This window comes from Sebastes umbrosus, chromosome 15, assembly GCF_015220745.1.
Source record: "Sebastes umbrosus isolate fSebUmb1 chromosome 15, fSebUmb1.pri, whole genome shotgun sequence".
Classification (NCBI taxonomy): Eukaryota; Metazoa; Chordata; class Actinopteri; order Perciformes; family Sebastidae; genus Sebastes; species Sebastes umbrosus.
Genome location: NC_051283.1, coordinates 31,513,630 through 31,531,303, shown reverse-complemented (window position 1 = coordinate 31,531,303; position 17,674 = coordinate 31,513,630). Strand labels below are relative to the sequence as shown.

Genomic DNA, 17,674 nt, shown 5'->3' with positions numbered 1-17,674 from the left:
CATATGTTTGTCCATCATTCCTAGTCTCGCCTCTGACCTCTCAATATCAGTTTGTTCAGTGAATGAACCAATCAGAGCTTTTTCGGTGAGATTAAGAATGGAAATGTCATCTTCCCAGTTGGCTAGCTTGAGAATTCATGATAAAAGACCAGCAGAATGTGGACAAGCATGGATGAGATGGACTCAGCTGTACTGGTTGTTGACTGCGCTGTCTCGGCACATAGCCCGGAGTCCGTGCAGCATGCCCTAAACACAATCAGACCTTTGGTTTCCAGGTAAAAAAAAACAAAAGTCATGGCACAACTCACTACCCAACCTCCTTCACCCCCTAGCTTTCGAATCGGGGGTGTTCCACTCACAGTAGTTCACCGGTTCACCGGTCTTGGCTCCACACTCTCCTCAGACTGCTCCCCTTGACACTGAAATAAACAGTTACATCAACAAAGCCTCATCAGCCTTTAAGCGACTCCGTAGAAGGGTATTCCAAAACAAAACGCTAAAGATCAGTACCAAGGTTGCTGTTTACAACGCGGTATGTGCCTCCACTCTGCTCTACGGGGCAGAAACATGGACCCCATACAGACGGCATATCACAAACTCAGAGGATTTCTACATTCGATGCCTCCAAAATATCCTCGGCCTCTCTTGGGAAGATCGGATGCCTCAAAATGAGAGAGGTGCCCAAACAAATGTAGTTTCCATGGAAACAGAAGTTAGCAGATGAGCACATTGATGACAGGTTGAACCGCCCACATACAGGTGACCCGACTAGATCGAGAAAAAACAAGGTAAAGATCACCTTTTCTTCTTCTTCTTCTTTTTAAAAACAGGACCACCACCCTGGTCTACCTGGTCCACCTGGTCCACCTGGTCTACCTGGTCTACCTGATCTACGTGGTCTACCTGGTCTACCTGGTCCCCCCGACCTCCACACAACATCCAACACTACCCAGAACATTCATCCCCACCTGGTGCCTCCCCACTGAGGAACTTCTGAACTAGCTCAGAGACCTCTTCCAGGGTTAGTGTGTCACTTCCCCCCCGTGTCTGCGTGACTGCCTGGAAAGAGAACGGCGTTTCAAACCAGCAGCAGATGCTTCACTTGTCTTTTAAATTGTCACGCAGAGCAGAATACTTTGAGTGATATTTGGTTGCAGTGAAAGGACTTCTTGTTCTTAGACGCACATTAAAAAGCTGCACAATTGACTGCTTTATCTTTAGCTGTGTGACAGAGTGAACAGAAGCAGACAAATATAGACTCAGAGAGCAGAGAGACGTCTGTGAAGAATATCAGAGTAATTCACACTGAGCTGAAAATCCTTCAGAAACCTGGTCACAGTCATACCTTCATACCTTCATACCTTTTCTTCCTCCACGTTCAGACACACAGAACGAAATGGAACTTTAGAAGCCGTGCTGCTGCAGACTGAAACCCCACTGATTCATCATAAAGACTATATTATGTGCTGAGTTTTGCTCATAACAAATATATTGTGTTGGCCAATAAATAACAAGAAATAGCCTTCTGTATGTTGCATTGATTTCAGAACTTTGTCATTACATAGTTTGTAATGTTTAGGCAAAAGTCAAAATGTTAAGATAAGTGATTTTTAGTTTTATTTTTCATATCTAAATTGCTCTTTAAATAATTAATCATGTTGTGTATTAGCAGGTCAATAATGAAATACTGCAGCAGAGGGCAGCGCTAAGCAGCTGAGTTCCCCTGAGATGTAGGAGGAGGAGATGCCAGATTAATTGATTGCATTCACACTTCCAGGTGATCCAGGTGGGAAAAGACGCCACTGAGCTATAAACAGGATTCAGACCTGCTGGGTCTCTTTGGTTTGTGACCTGGTCGACATTCCTGCATAAAGCTGCAGGAAAAAAGGGCTTTCATCAGCGTAGAGATGACCTCAGAGACGCTATTGGTTATCAACCTAACAGCAACAATCTCCTAGCAATCTACAAACGAAGTTCAACATCAAAGAAATGTGATCTGTTTGCGTTGCTATGGACTTTAATAAACGCAGGAGAAAGGAGTGAGTCGTCCTGTGCATCGGGTTCAGGCAGATGTTGAGCAGAAGAAACGCCCAAAGAACTCGACAATGTCCTTCTCACTACATATCTTTGTCAGAATTCTTTAATAACCAAATTTAAGAAATCTTTATCAAAAATATGTGTTTATGTTATGTTAAAAAAAAAGATATCAGACATCAATTAATTCATAACGATATCAATACCAGCCTCAAGAATCAAGTATCAGTTGGGCTTTACTGCATGAACACGCCCACATGAGTGCAGGAGGACCAGGAGTGTTATGTTGCTCCAGTAGACGCCGGGCTGGACCTCTAAATGTTTTGAGTAATTTGAGTTTTCAAAAGAGTGTGTAGGGCACACCAGCGTGATATACTGGCATCAAGTGGCATCTGTGTTTTTTTGGGCATGCTGCAGAGCCTCATGCATGTGGAGGTGATGTCGTCATTCAGTACACACATCCCCAGACTGCAGAGCCAGCTGGCTTCGCCCTCATTTTAAGCCCACAAAATTGGGGCTGGAGGTGAACCTCGCCGCCGCCGCCAAGGACGACGGAGCTTTCTGCAGCCGAGTGTGAAACGAAGGAGGAGAGGTGAGGCTGCGCTGCTGAAGGATTGGAAGTGAAAGACCAAGTCTGCAGACTAACACGGAGCCTGCAGAGAGGCACGCTACTGACAAACACATTAGTCTGGCTGCCAACACCTCAGCTAGATATATATATACATATAGATATATATATCTATATGTATATATATACCATTTACCATCTACCACGAGCCGCTCAATCAGTTTTCGCACAATCGTTTGTCAGCATCGTTCTTTCTCTTCAACACAAGACCAGAATTTTCAAAGATTGTGCTATTGTGGAAGGCCAGAAATAGTGCGATGTTTTCAGATTTCCTGCCGTGGTGTGGACTCAGCTTGAGCTCTCCAAAGCACAAAACACCAAACCTCTATCATCGATGGCTTCTCCGTTCCATTCTCCACCGCCGTCAAGAGCCTTGAGGTCACCATAGACAGCCCCCTCTCCTTTACACCCCGCATAAACGTCACCCGGACTGCTTTCTTCCACCAGACTCCGCCCATCCCTGTCTCATCCCAGCGCAGACATCTTGGTCCATCGATTACTGCAACGCTGTCCTCTCTGGCCTTCCCACCAAACTGCTCAACAGACTTCAGATCATTCAGAACTCTGCGGCCCGGCTCATCACCCGCACCAGATCCTCCGACCACATCTACCCCCTCCCGTTCCCTCCGCTCATCATCAGCTGGTCTTCTGACCACCCCCCCACCTCATGCCTCAGCACCATGGGAGCACCATCCCTCCTCACATCCAGCAGTCTGACACCGTTACAACATTCAGATCCCTCCTCAGAACTCACCTGTTCTAACTGACCTCTTCTCTGTAGAGTCCATCAGTCCATCACATGTGTGTCTGCATTAACGTGTCTCTGTCATGTCTGGCTGTTTTTATCTGTTTTTGAGTTTAATTTTATCTTTGTAAGGAGTCCTTGGATGTCTCGTAAGGCGCCAACAAATAAAATGTATTATTATTATTATTATTATTATTATTATTATTGAGTCAAAGGCTTTGGCAAACACACACACACACACACACACACACACACACACACACACACACACACACACACACACACACACACACACACACACACACTAATTGAACTCACAGCAACGTTATAGATGGCCATGCCTACAGCTCGGTGGTCGTTGATCTTCTCCGTGGAGATGGACTTGGTCTCGTAGGCCAGGAAGATGCCGAGCAGCAGCAGTAAACCTTTATAACCGTACACAACGCCTGCAGAGAGGAGACAACGAGGAGACAACGAGGAGACAACGAGGAGGAACGTGAGGAACCATGGAACCGCTGCTAGTTTCACACAGGAGAGGAGCTTCTCACAGGACTTGTTACAACGTTTTACTTTCTAAAAGACAGTACCAGTGACTTTACATTTTCCAGATCATATTGTATGTTATATATACAGTATATATACATATATATATGTATATATATATATATATGTATATATACATGCAGTGCTTTCTACTCACCCAGCCAGGTGTTCATCTTCTCTGAGCTGCAGTGCTCCAGTAGAGGCTGGATCAGAACATCCAGGTCTCCTTTGGGGGCTTCTCTGGTGAACTTCTGCTCACATACAGACGATATGAACACACAGGTGAAGAACAGCGACACCCTACAACGTCAACATGCATTTTATTTGGAGAAAAGCAATACTTTAACTTACTAAAAGTTCCGTGGATGCATTTATTTTAAATTATTCATCTACATAAAAATGTTATCAATACAACCTTTAAACTTAAAAATGACATTTTTCAAACTGGACTTTTGCATTTAAGTTGAATCATTGAAGAATTATGAAACATGACATTCAATTTGTAATATGTCAATAATGTAAACGTGACTTCATCAGACTTGAGAGCATGATTTCAACTCAAATGTTAAGGTTGCACACTGTCATTCAAATGTATTATTTTTATTATTATTATTATTATAGCAGTGTTGTTTAAAAATACACTGAAAATCATTTGCAGGAATTCTTATTTTCATTTTGGCAGTAATTATGTATTTTCAAACACATGTTGATTCTGTCATTTTTATTTAACATACATCCTGCACACATAAATTGAAATTTCACTTTGATTAAATTATTTTATTATAATATTGGCAGTCATTAGCTTCCATAATTACTTGTTTTTTCCAGTCAGCCCAGTTACTACTATTTAGGCACACCAAATACTACCTTAATAATAATAATAATAATAATAATAATAATAATAATAATAATAATAATAATAATGATAATAATAATAATAATAATAATGATAGTAATAATTATTATTATTATTGTTATTATTAATTATTATAATATTATTATTATTATATTATTATATATTAATATTAATAATAATAATAATAATAATAATATTAATAATACCTTACCATATACCTTATATCTGCCACCATGGATGCATTAGATTGTGAGAGGAATTTTAAATGCTTTTTTTTCCCAGTTATGAATGGATAACAAAATGACTGGATTGATCATACCTCTATTGTGATATGTAAAGGATCCACAAGCTGCCAGATCACGAGAGACAGGACGTCGATGCCGAGCAGAACGCCGACAGTAGCGTAGAGTTTCCACGGTTCCAGGTGCTGCTGGGAAACAGGCAGGTGATGGTCACTGAGGCGGCGTGGCGAGGGATCAGGTGGAGGCACAAATCCTCTCTTTTCTGATTTTTGTGAGGGAGGGATTTATGAAGCCATAAATAGACCAGACTAAGCTGGAGGAGGAAACAATGATCCATCACTAACTGAAGCCAATTCAATCTGCCCTCAGAGCGCCGGGCCATGACAGGAGAAGAGACAAAGAGGCCATACTGATGAGAACGCACAGCGCCCCGACTCACTCAGTAAATAAAGAGGCTCCTTTATGTGTTCAACTTTAAAGAAAGAGAACAGGTCCAACACTATAAAGTGGTTATTGATTTAATTATATAGGATCAAAGCTTTCTGGGTATTCAGCTGGAGAGAATATTCTTATTCCTACAGAAACTCATCCATCCTCCAAGCATGCTGGTCCCCCCCGCCCACCAGCTCTAAATCCCCGCCACCTTTACCTTCCTCTTGTCCTTCTTCTCGTCCTTCTTGGTGAAGACGGTGTGGACCCACCAGATCTTGGTGAACATGCTGCCGTAAGCGAGGCTGAAGCCCAGACCGAGCAGCCACAGGCGGAACTGTCAGAGGAGAAGAAAAAGAAATGAACGATTTCTTAATTACACTTATTAATATATCAAACAGATTAATCAGAACAGCTCCACAGTCATTCTCCATCATTAAGCCCTGTTCCACTTTAATAGCCTTTCAGAAATGACCTTGAAATAAAAAGAACCTTCCCTAAGGCTGGCTAGATATATATATCTATATATATATATAGATATATATATACACACACAAACTGTAATAAATGGACCTGCATTTACACCGATCAGTCATACCATGATGACCAGCTGCCTAATATTGAGTAGGTCCTCCTCCTGACCCGTGGAGACATGGACTCCTCTAGACCTCTGAAGGTCTGCTGTGGTATCTGGCACCAAGCCGTCAGCAGCAGATCCTTTAAGTCCTGGAAATTGCGAGGTGGGGCCTCCGTGGATCGGACTTGTTTGTCCAGAACATCCCACAGATGCTCCATCGGATCGAGATCTGGAGAATCTGGAGGCCGAGTCAACACCTCCAACTCGTCACCATCCACATGATGTAAAAGAAAACGTGATCCATCAGACTGGGCCACCTTCTTCCATCGCTCTGTGGTCCAGTTCTGATGCTCACGACGTGCCCATTGTAGGCGCTTTTGGGCGGTGGACACGGGTCAGCACGGGGCACCCTGACCGGTCCCCATATCAACAAACTGCATTAACTCTTTCAGCAGTTTGAGCTCCAGTAGCTCTTCTATTGGATCAGACAACACGGGCCAACCTTCGCTCCCCATGTGCATCAATGAGCCTCGGGTCTGACCCTGTCGCCGGTTCACCGGTTCTCCTTCCTTGGACCACTTCTGGTAGGTCCTGACCACTGCAGACCGGGAACATCCCACAAGAGCTGCAGTTCTGGAGATGTTCTGACCCAGTCGTCTAGCCAGCACTATCTGGCCCTCGTCAAAGTCGCTCACATCCTTACGCTGGCCCATTTCTTCTGCTTCCAACACAAAGTTCAAAGTTCAAAATGTTCACTTGCTGTCTAATATATCCCCCCCCACTGCCAGGCGCCATGGTAACCAGATAATCCATGTTATTCACTTCCCCCGGCAGTGGTCTGAATGTAATGGATGATCGGTGTATATATCTCCTTTCTCAAAGCTCTTCACACTTCATGTCAACATTCACACATTAACACAAGCTGTCCTTCAGGATCTGATCTAAATACTCATTCACACTCTGACGGCTCAGCCTCCAGGAGCAGTCTGGGGTTCACTATATCTCTCTTTATATATATATATATGTATATATATATATATATCTGCCTTTCCTGTGGCGAGGCAACACGAGGAGATCTAAGAGCTTAAAGACTTAAAAATACAGAATATTTCTGGGATTTGAACTAAAGATTTTCTTCCCTCTTTGGGAGGGATTTGTTTCGGCTCTGATCTCCTTTCTGACTCTTTCACATGTGACTGGAGCCGTCCGACCCACACTGACAGAATAATTACACCTGTCTAAAGGAAACGACATACCGATACCAACAGTAACAGGCATGTCGACTCGGACTGGACGAGTTAATCAAAGTATTCCACTGGTATTCCTGAATCCACTCAGTCATATTAACACTCACATTCGTGGAGACACCGGCTGAGGAGGTGGAGTTGCAGCCATCTCCTCCTATTAAGCCTATTAATCAACCCTACCCTACGCATACCTGGCAGACGACGGGGAACTGCCTCCTGTGGACGTGAAGGCCGTCGATGCCCAGAGGAAAGACGGCAGCCAGAGCCATCATGCAGCCGACCGCAGTCATGTTGTTCAGGTACGGCTGAGAGTTCTGAATGTACCTGTACAAATACAGTATAGATATATATATAACCATAGACAAAGAAATACACAAACAACTGATTCCTATCATAGTGAAAGGAATGGATCATAATAGAGGTAGGACATAGAATATATAGAGAGTAGTTATTGTTTCTGTTTCCTCAAAGCAACAATAGAGTTATTAGACGGCTATATCATTATCTGAACAGCTTTCACTGCTTTCAGTTTAACCAACGCTTCAACTGTTTTCACCTGTTAATGTCAACAGGTCTTACACTTCAGCTTTCAGCAGTTACACGTCAACAATCAACATCATGAGCACACGTCTGCTCACTGAGGGGAGCTGCAGTGCTAGTTAAGAACTCTTTGTGAGTTTGTTCCTCCAGCGGAACACTTTCACAGAACACACAGGTATCTGAGCCGTTTTCCGATAACGATAATGATTAGTGCACCTTTAAATGAACTTGATCTTGATCTTGATATGTAGTAAAGGTGAGCTTTTGTACCTGACATTGCTGTTGTAGATGTTGAAGGTGAGGCAGACGATTCCCAGCAGGATTCCCAACCCAGCGAAGCAGGACACGGAGACAAAGATCTTCTGGGACAGGTAGCGAAACTCCTCGATGACCACCGTCTGGTCTGCAGGGGGTCCTGAGCCTGCAAAACAGAGGAGATGATGAGGAGGATGAAGAGGAGGGAAAAGAGGAGACGAGTGACAGAGATGAAGGAAAACTTTGTGAATTAGTAGAGAAGAAAAGTGAAATGCACCCCCCCGGTGTTTGCTCTGTCCGGCCGGGCCTCAGCCTCCGATGTCCCGACGATGTCTGAAGTGAATCACAGACAGTCACGGAGTGTGTGGCTCCATTAAGGTTCATTTAACGTTCAGATCACAACCAGCACCGACGGGTTCACAGACAGACACGGTTCAGCACTGAAGGAAACACTCTCACCTCTCACTTCATTTCATTCATTCACCTCTAACATTTCCTGATTTACAAAGAAACGTTGGTATAATGAAGTGCACGGTCGCTTCAATGACGAGGCTGCACACACCAGAAAAAAAAGCATGCTCATATTTTTGCAGTTATGTGTAAAATAAAATTGAACAGCTGTGGTATTATTTTAGTTATTTATACTTGTAACAGGAGAGTTCAGAGACCAGGACCAAAGCACACTGGAGCACACGGATTTAAGGCAATCAGCTTCATTAAAGACGAACGTCCAAGTGACGCCAGTTGGCATCGTAACGTCCGTCTCTCCTGTTACAAGGTTGAACTAAGGTTAAACTCAGCAGAGCAGTTTGTAGTGACTGAAATGCACCAGCTGCACTATGGAGGGAGCATGTGTATAATTGAATTATAGAAGTGAATTATAGCTTTTATGTCCTTAAACAAATCAGTTATATAATTAGAGAATAAAACCCCCAAAATGAAACCCCGGGGGACACCTTTGGTTATCTCAAGAACATCTGATTTGTGGCCGTCTGCCTAGACGCACTGAGTTTGCTCTACAAAATCATTTCTGATCCATTTAACAGACAACCAAACCCAGCAGCATTCCTAAGTTTGTTCAGCAGCAATTTGTGGTCCACTGAATCAAATGCCTTCGATAGATCCACAACAAGGCAGTGCAATGCTGTTTTCTGTCCAAGGCAAGCCAATCAAAGGTCACGGTCAGTATTCAAAGTGACCGATCAAAGGAGCGGAGACATCAGACACTGTCTGTTTCATCCCCACCTCCAAATTCTCAAATGTTAACTTGATGAGCGAGCGATGGATGAGCAGTTGCTAATCAACGTTAATTCCGTGAGTAACATGATGACAATGTCTGATGTCAGGTTAAACTGCTCTCTGCAGTCGGTGTCTGTAGTCTGGGAAGAAGCTCTACTCTGTCACACCATCACCTCAGAGTGATTCGTCCTCTCTCCGTTGGATCACGTCCGTCAGTTTCAGGAGTCACATTCATGGCGATTAATTAGTCTCAAAAGCTACGCACATAAAACCACGACGTGATACGATCACTCAGGAGTTCAGAAGAGTGTCTTTGTTCCTACAAGTTAAGCCATCTTGCCAAGCTGTCATAACGAGCAATACCATGGACATAATGATGAATATTCTGAATTAACCTCACCTGACCTTCAGATTTGATACTGAACATACATTGCTATATGCCCCTTCTCGTACATATCTACAATTCTTACCATTTACCAGTTTAGATATTATGATCCTTACAATTAACATGTTGTATTCGGCAGGATGCAAAATGAGTTTCAGTGCAAACTGACGTAAAGTTGTATGGTATGGTATGGTATGGTATGGTATGGTATCCTATGGTATGGTATGGTATGGTATGGTATGGTATGGTATGGTATGGTATGGTATGGTATGGTATCCTATCCTATCGTATGGTATGGTATGGTATCCTATCCTATCCTATCCTGTCCTGTCGTGTGGTGTGGTGTGGTGTGGTGTGGTGTGGTATGGTATGGTATGGTATGGTATGGTATCCTATCATATGGTATGGTATGGTATGGTATCCTATCGTATGGTATGATATGGTATGGTATGGTATAGTATGGTATGGTATGGTATCGTATGATGAATATATATTGCATTTGATGTTTGATATGTTATACTTTATAATTGCACTGTATATATTTTTGTACTCTTTCCTAATTTGTACTGCGACTGCTGGGATCCCTCAGGATAACTTAAGTTATCTTATCGTATCTTATTTTTCACCACAGACACTCTGCTCTGCTGGAATGTAATGAGATTTAGTTTCTATTTAATAAAACGTTTACATCATGTGAGAACAGGAATGTGTGCGTGCGTCAGTGTTGCCTACTTAGCTGCTCTTTTAGAGCATCTGAAGCCTGAGCGGTGACGGAGGAGCCCCGGGCCGTGCCAGCGTAACATCTGTGAGCCTTGGCATGTTTGAATGAGATGTTATTAGCAGCCATGTTTTCACGGAGTCTGAAGGTCACATCAGTAACAGGAGCTTCTTTCTACCTCGCAGATGTGTCGCTATGGAGGCGGCTGGTTTGTATGCAGTCGAGGTTCTTATGTGTCACACTTCAGAGCCTGATGCAGAGGATTACTCTGAGAATCTCACTTCAGAAGCTCAGTGTCGGTTATTCAGACGCCAGCTGGTTCTCATTCATGTCATATTCAGGGAACAGAAGAAACTGTGAGGATCAAAACTATATTTCCTCATCATCAAGCTGAGCATATCGGTCTCCCTCCCAACTCGTCATGTACAGCCACTCGGGCAGCACCCTTCGGCATCGGATACCAACGCACGGAGGTACTCTTCAGTGACTTCTGTTGGAGGTATAGATAGAGATTATACCTGTGCATGTGTGTGGGTGACAGAGAATGCTTCGCGTCAGGGTGCATCCCGCTTATTACACCGCTACTGACTGAAGAAATCAATATTCTGACACAAGAACGGTCCGCCAGAGTCCAACATCAGAGCTGCGCCCATAGCAACGGTCTGCTATACATAGCAACGGTCTGCTATACATAGCAACGGTCTGTTATACATAGCAACAGCCTGTTATACGTAGCAACGGTCTGTATTACATAGTAAAGGTCTGTATTACATAGTAACGGTCTGTTATACATAGCAACAGCCTGTTATACATAGCAACGGTCTGTTATACGTAGCAACGGTCTGTTATACAGAAATAACAGACCGCAGAACACCGTGATTGACCAATCAGAATCGAGTATTCAACACAGCCGTGTAATTAACACGGTTAATCAGCATGTTAGCGTTGCCATTGTGACCATGTTAGCGTGCCGATGTGTGCCAGCCTCACAGAGCCACTAGCGTTGCTGTGGACTGTTATTCCTGTAACCTTGAAGAGTGGCATCACAACATCTGCAGCAGCCTGGATGTCAACAACAGTTTACGCCTCAGTCTCATGATGTACGTGATTTACCGGTTTCCTTCTGCATTGTCCATGTAATGTTTCTCACCTTGTGTACAACAGTAACACCGTGTTAATAAAGCAAAGAGTTAAAGAGAAGTAAGGATCCAAAATCATAACTCATAAAACATTATGCACCGCGCATGAGTGGGTAGCGACAGTAGATAGTAGTAGTAGTAGTCTGTTGAAGGTAGATGGAGATTATACCTGTGCATGTGTGTGTGTGTGTGGGTGACAGAGAATGAGTAAGTGTGTGTGTGTGTGTGTGTGTGTGTGTGTGTGTGTAAGCGAGAGTCCTTTGGGAAAATGTGTGTTCTCCAACACTAATACCTCCTCCTGCCCTTGATGGTGGAATCGGGACAGTATGTTACCATGGCGACTGGCCCCATAATGGTTACCAAGGCAATATGAGAGAGGCAGTGATGCAGCAGTGGTTGTCAGGGAGACCGAAGAGAATGAGGGAGGAGAGGAGAGGAGATTGTGGACAAATACTGGGAAAGTGAAGTGGGAGGGAAGAGATGAGAAAGATACGAAGAGATGGGAAGATAAAGAAGGGATTATATGGAAGAATGGATTGTAAAGAAAGGAAGAAACAAGGTAAGAGGGAAGAAGAGAAGGGGATTTGGAAGAGAGAAGTAATATGTCATGAACTGACACATCAGCGTGTAGCAGCCGGTCTACAACCCAGTCCTGGTCACCTTGAGGAGGCCTGATTCTGTCACGTCACCGTCACTGACTATATTTGGTGTTGACTGCCAGGAAGGACGCCGCTGACCACCGATACTGGCAGAGGACGGAGGAGGACATCTTGACGAGTGCCTCGGGGTGACTGGCTGTCACGCACATGAAACCGGCTCCTCGTACCACATTACTCAGCTCGTCCACTGTCCAAGAGCATCTGCTGACTTCCAAACACAGTCCAGATGGGCCAGACAGACTCATGACTGCAGGGTCAAACACCAGAAACACAGGAGGTCGACACTTCCTCCGGCCCTCCCTCGGAGGTCTCTTGGATGACCTTGCTGTCTGTCGGACTGGTTACAAAGACTAGTTTCTGCAACACAGCCAGTAACGTCTCAGTGCTCACGGCTTTTCAGCGACAGCAGACGAGAGCGACGTCAAACACTACCAGAGGCTCGCGTCTTCACAGCCGGGACGGCAACAAACACTTCAGAATCAGCAGCTGAGTTTCAGAGGATGGCTTGCTGTGATCATGGGATTATAAAAAGCATACTAAAATAGTTTTCATCATCATACTGCACTGAAATTAGTATAAAGTTTTGATTAGCAGTGAAAATACACATGATTTGTGGGGAGGTACTGAAGGGACATCCAAATGTGCTGCAATGCTCCTTTAAAATACTGTAAATTCTCAAATAAAGACAAATTAGGGACTCGGGTCTTGAGCTCGCTTGTAGCCTCGTAGCATTTATTCACCAACAAATAAAGTGTACACACACGGTCTGTTGGAAACTCGCTGAAGTTTCGCCGTGCTGACAGACCATATGTGTGTGACTACGGGGAGCACGGAGCTACCAGCAGAGCTACAGATGCTAACGTAGCACAAACCATGGATGTATGAAGAAACTGGAAAGTTGGGATCGACGACCGGCGCTCTTCCTGGAGGCTTGGCACAAACACACACACTGTATGTCGGACACTCGCTAAAGTTCCACCGGGCAGACACACAGCTGACAACCTGCTAAACTAAACTAAATGTGCGGTGGAGACTTTTACTGGGAAAGTGGCTGCATGTCCGCGACACTACACGCAGCATCGGAGCTGCTAAGTTAACGCTCCCGGACGGTGAACTGGAGACAGTGAACGCAGCATCGGAGCTGCTAAGTTAACGCTCCCGGACGCTGAACTGGAGACAGTGAACGCAGCATCGTAGCTGCTAAGTTAACGCTCCCGGACGGTGAACTGGAGACAGTGAACGCAGCATCGTAGCTGCTAAGTTAACGCTCCCGGACGGTGAACTGGAGACAGTGAACGCAGCATCGTAGCTGCTAAGTTAACGCTCCCGGATGGTGAACTGGAGACAGTGAACGCAGCATCGTAGCTGCTAAGTTAACGCTCCCGGATGGTGAACTGGAGACAGTGAACGCAGCATCGTAGCTGCTAAGTTAACGCTCCCGGATGGTGAACTGGAGACAGTGAACGCAGCATCGTAGCTGCTAAGTTAACGCTCCCGGATGGTGAACTGGAGACAGTGAACGCAGCATCGTAGCTGCTAAGTTAACGCTCCCGGATGGTGAACTGGAGACAGTGAACGCAGCATCGGAGCTGCTAAGTTAACGCTCCCGGATGGTGAACTGGAGACAGTGAACGCAGCATCGTAGCTCTCCTGACGGTGAACTGGAGACTCAGTTGTCTGTTGTGCTCCTGCAGCTGGTACACCGCTGCATGCAAGGCACTAATCTTGTCGGTTAACGGTTAATAATGGGTTAACGAGGGTCGGTTATCAGTTAACAACATTTTTCAAAATGAGCATCCCTAAGCCAAATAAAACCAGTATTCAAACAATGTCCCTATAAGGTTATTATGGTTATTACCAGTCATGTCATACATAGCATGTCTGCTGAGAACGCTGCTTCCACTGCTGAGGAAATGTGCCTTACACTGAATTCATCAAGACAACAGGTAAACATGGAGGAAGTGTTGAGTTTGTGTTTTCAGCAGTCGTAACACAGACAGTCGACAAACAAGCAAACCGGATAAACAACTGAAGGTCGTCTCCAGTTTCCCGAGCGTTAACCACTTTCAGATCTGCATCTGGTCGGTGCTCAGAGAGGCAGAACTGACGTGGACGCTCAGAGCTCCCCCGTGTGCTGATTAGGGAACACAATCTCATTCCTCAAAGTCAAGGTCACAGGGCCCAATCCCATTACACCACCATCACCATCCAGATTGCTTTCTCCTGTTTAGTTTAGACTGTCGACTAGCATCTTCTCTTTATTACATCGCTGTCACGGCTTCCGAGTGGTTCTCGTGTTCAATTAGGAAATGGAATGAAACAGTCGCTCCGCAGCACGTCGGCCGATCACGGACGTTAACCGTGGCTCTGTTTGCTGCTGCTGCATCACTCAGAGGAAAGTTAGCAGGAGAGTTGCTGAATAAACCTGAATGATTGATTGATGAACATTCACAGCCCGACCTTGTATGTATATATATATATATATATATATATATATATATATAGAGAGAGAGAGAGAGAGAGAGAGAGAGAGAGAGAGAGAGAGAGAGAGGCGAGTGCAATAATGGAGGGATGGAAGAGGAATTAGAGGGAGAGAGGGTGAAGCTGCAGGATCAGAGGAAACAGGAGATTAGAAGGTAGGAGAGCAACGGACAGCGAGAGAGCTGAAGAAGAAGAAGAAGAATGTCCCCCACCTACCTATCCACTTGTCGTTCCCGTACCAGGACAGATTGCCTTTACTGCTGTCGTAGTATCCGATCTTCTTATAGCTCCCTCCTGTGAGAGAGAGAGAGAGAGAGAGAGAGAGAGAGAGGGGTCACACGGGGCTCTATTGTCCCTAACTCTAATGAATGTTGGCTATCCAACCTTAACACCAACCCAAATGTGAGTTAAACATCACAAGTTAAACATCTGAGAATGTCTGAGAATGTCTGAGAACGTCTGAGAACGTCTGAGAACGTTTGTGTTAAAGGGACTGTTTGTAAGAATCAGAATGTTGAACTATTCCTTTATGTGCCGTCTTGTGGCTGATCCCTCGTTGGATTATAAAACCCATATCAGTAATGTTTACAGTACATCAGCTTCACAGCTTCAATAAGTTTGCAGCTTTGGTTTACTTTAAATGTCATTTTTTGACATTTGTGTCTTTTTTTGCTGCGGGGAAATCCTGACAGCCCGATGCCCTGAGTCTTTATTCTTCCGCTCTAAGAACCGATATGAGATATTTCATTAGTTAACTCCAGGCCAGAGGGATCCAGGCCAGAGGGATCCAGGCCAGAGGGATCCCTGCCAGACTTTTTTAATAATAAAATAAAAAAACTAGCCATGTGAGAAAGTGGCCTGTCATCAGCTGCAGCACATCCCTGTGGTTTGCTGTAATAACACTTTAATATCCCACCGCAGTAGCACAGACAGAGACATCTCTAACTATTGGTATTGTGTGTAGACTTTCATGGTCCCCAGATGAACAATCCTGTTAACGTCAGTGAACTTTGTATCTCACACCAGCAAGTCATTTCTGGTTCTGTGTGAACAGTCTCAACAACAACAACTGGAAGGTCTTAAGAGAGCTTCAAATGACTCTTCTAATGTTGATCCTCTGACTTTTCATTTCAGTCAAGCCTGCGGTTCAGGAGGAGATGTCGTAGGAAGGATCGGTTCAGGAGGAGATGTCGTAGGAAGGATCGGTTCAGGAGGAGATGTCGTAGGAAGGATCGGTTCAGGAGGAGATGTCGTAGGAAGGATCGGGGCTTAAACCCTAATAATAATAAACCGGCACAATAACGCAACGATAACACAACTTTGTTTAAACGCCACTAATTCCTTTAACGCATTAACCCGATCAATCATTCGGAGGTTGTAGCGGCTCAGTTTTAAAGCTAGAGTGAAGATACTGGTATCATATGAAACTACCTAAAGAATCCATCAGTACCAGCCGCGTCATACGGGCTCGTCGGAGAGGAGAAATAACGCTCCAAACTTACACTACATTTTGGCGAGGAAAAACTGGTGTGGCCATTTTCTAAGGAGGTCACGTCCAGTTTGGGGCACACTGACACACTGACAGCTGTTGTTGCCTGCTGGGCTGCAGTTTGCCATGTTATGATTGGAGCATATTGTTTTATGCTAAATGCAGTACCTGTGAGGGTTTCTGGACAATATCTGTCATTGTTTGTGTTGTTGATTTCCAGTAATAAATATACATTTGCATAAAGCAGCATATTTGTCCACTCCACTGTTGAAAAATCGCCCTTTAAGGTTCATTTTGAACAGATTGATTAATTAATTTGCAGATAATCGCTATTAAATATGGACAATCATGTGATTAATCACGATTAAATATCTGAATCTATTAACAGCCCTAATATATTTATATGGATATATATTTACAGTTTGATGGAAAGAAGAAACACACATTATATCTAATATTAAAGCATGCGGGACGTGTGCTGTGACGTACCTTGAAGCTGTTCAATAAGAGTCCAGGCCATTCGAGACCCTTGAGCGTCGAATACAACATGACCCTGAAAGAAAGAGGCAGGATTTGAATGTTTTAACATCCTCCTCCACCCTCCTCCATCACACAGTACCGTCTCACACCCTCCTCTGTCACACAGTACCCTCTCTCATCCTCCTCCATCACACAGTACCCTCTCACATCCTCCTCTGTCACACAGTACCCTCTCTCATCCTCCTCTGTCACACAGTACCCTCTCTCATCCTCCTCCATCACACAGTACCCTCTCACATCCTCCTCCATCACACAGTACCCTCTCACATCCTCCTCCATCACACAGTACCCTCTCACATCCTCCTCCATCACACAGTACCCTCTCACATCCTCCTCCATCACACAGTACCCTCTCTCATCCTCCTCCATCACACAGTACCGTCTCACACCCTCCTCTGTCACACAGTACCCTCTCTCATCCTCCTCCATCACACAGTACCCTCTCACATCCTCCTCCATCACAAAGTACCGTTTCACATCCTCCTCCATCACACAGTACCCTCTCACATCCTCCTCCATCACACAGTACCCTCTCACATCCTCCTCCATCACACAGTACCCTCTCACATCCTCCTCCATCACACAGTACCCTCTCACATCCTCCTCCATCACACAGTACCCTCTCACATCCTCCTCCATCACACAGTACCCTCTCTCATCCTCCTCCATCACACAGTACCGTCTCACACCCTCCTCTGTCACACAGTACCCTCTCTCATCCTCCTCTGTCACACAGTACCCTCTCTCATCCTCCTCCATCACACAGTACCCTCTCACATCCTCCTCCATCACACAGTACCGTCTCACATCCTCCTCTGTCACACAGTACCCTCTCTCATCCTCCTCTGTCACACAGTACCCTCTCACATCCTCCTCCATCACACAGTACCCTCTCTCATCCTCCTCCATCACACAGTACCCTCTCTCA

General features: G+C 44.8%; 1 protein-coding gene across 2 annotated transcripts in view; it reads right to left on the bottom strand.

Annotated features, from left to right (window-relative positions):
• gabbr1b (gamma-aminobutyric acid (GABA) B receptor, 1b) overlaps positions 1 to 17,674 on the bottom strand; it is a 77,757-nt gene that overhangs the window by 5,952 nt on the left and 54,131 nt on the right. Inside the window, exons 14-21 of one of the 2 annotated variants that reach the window (XM_037794594.1) lie at positions 16,696 to 16,759; positions 14,934 to 15,011; positions 8,112 to 8,262; positions 7,493 to 7,625; positions 5,698 to 5,814; positions 5,126 to 5,236; positions 4,108 to 4,201; positions 3,726 to 3,853 (exon numbers count right to left, since the gene is read on the bottom strand). In XM_037794594.1, the coding sequence (XP_037650522.1) occupies positions 3,726 to 3,853; positions 4,108 to 4,201; positions 5,126 to 5,236; positions 5,698 to 5,814; positions 7,493 to 7,625; positions 8,112 to 8,262; positions 14,934 to 15,011; positions 16,696 to 16,759 (876 nt within the window). The remainder of the gene's footprint in view (positions 1 to 3,725; positions 3,854 to 4,107; positions 4,202 to 5,125; positions 5,237 to 5,697; positions 5,815 to 7,492; positions 7,626 to 8,111; positions 8,263 to 14,933; positions 15,012 to 16,695; positions 16,760 to 17,674) is intronic. The other variant, XM_037794595.1, reaches the window with a different exon arrangement.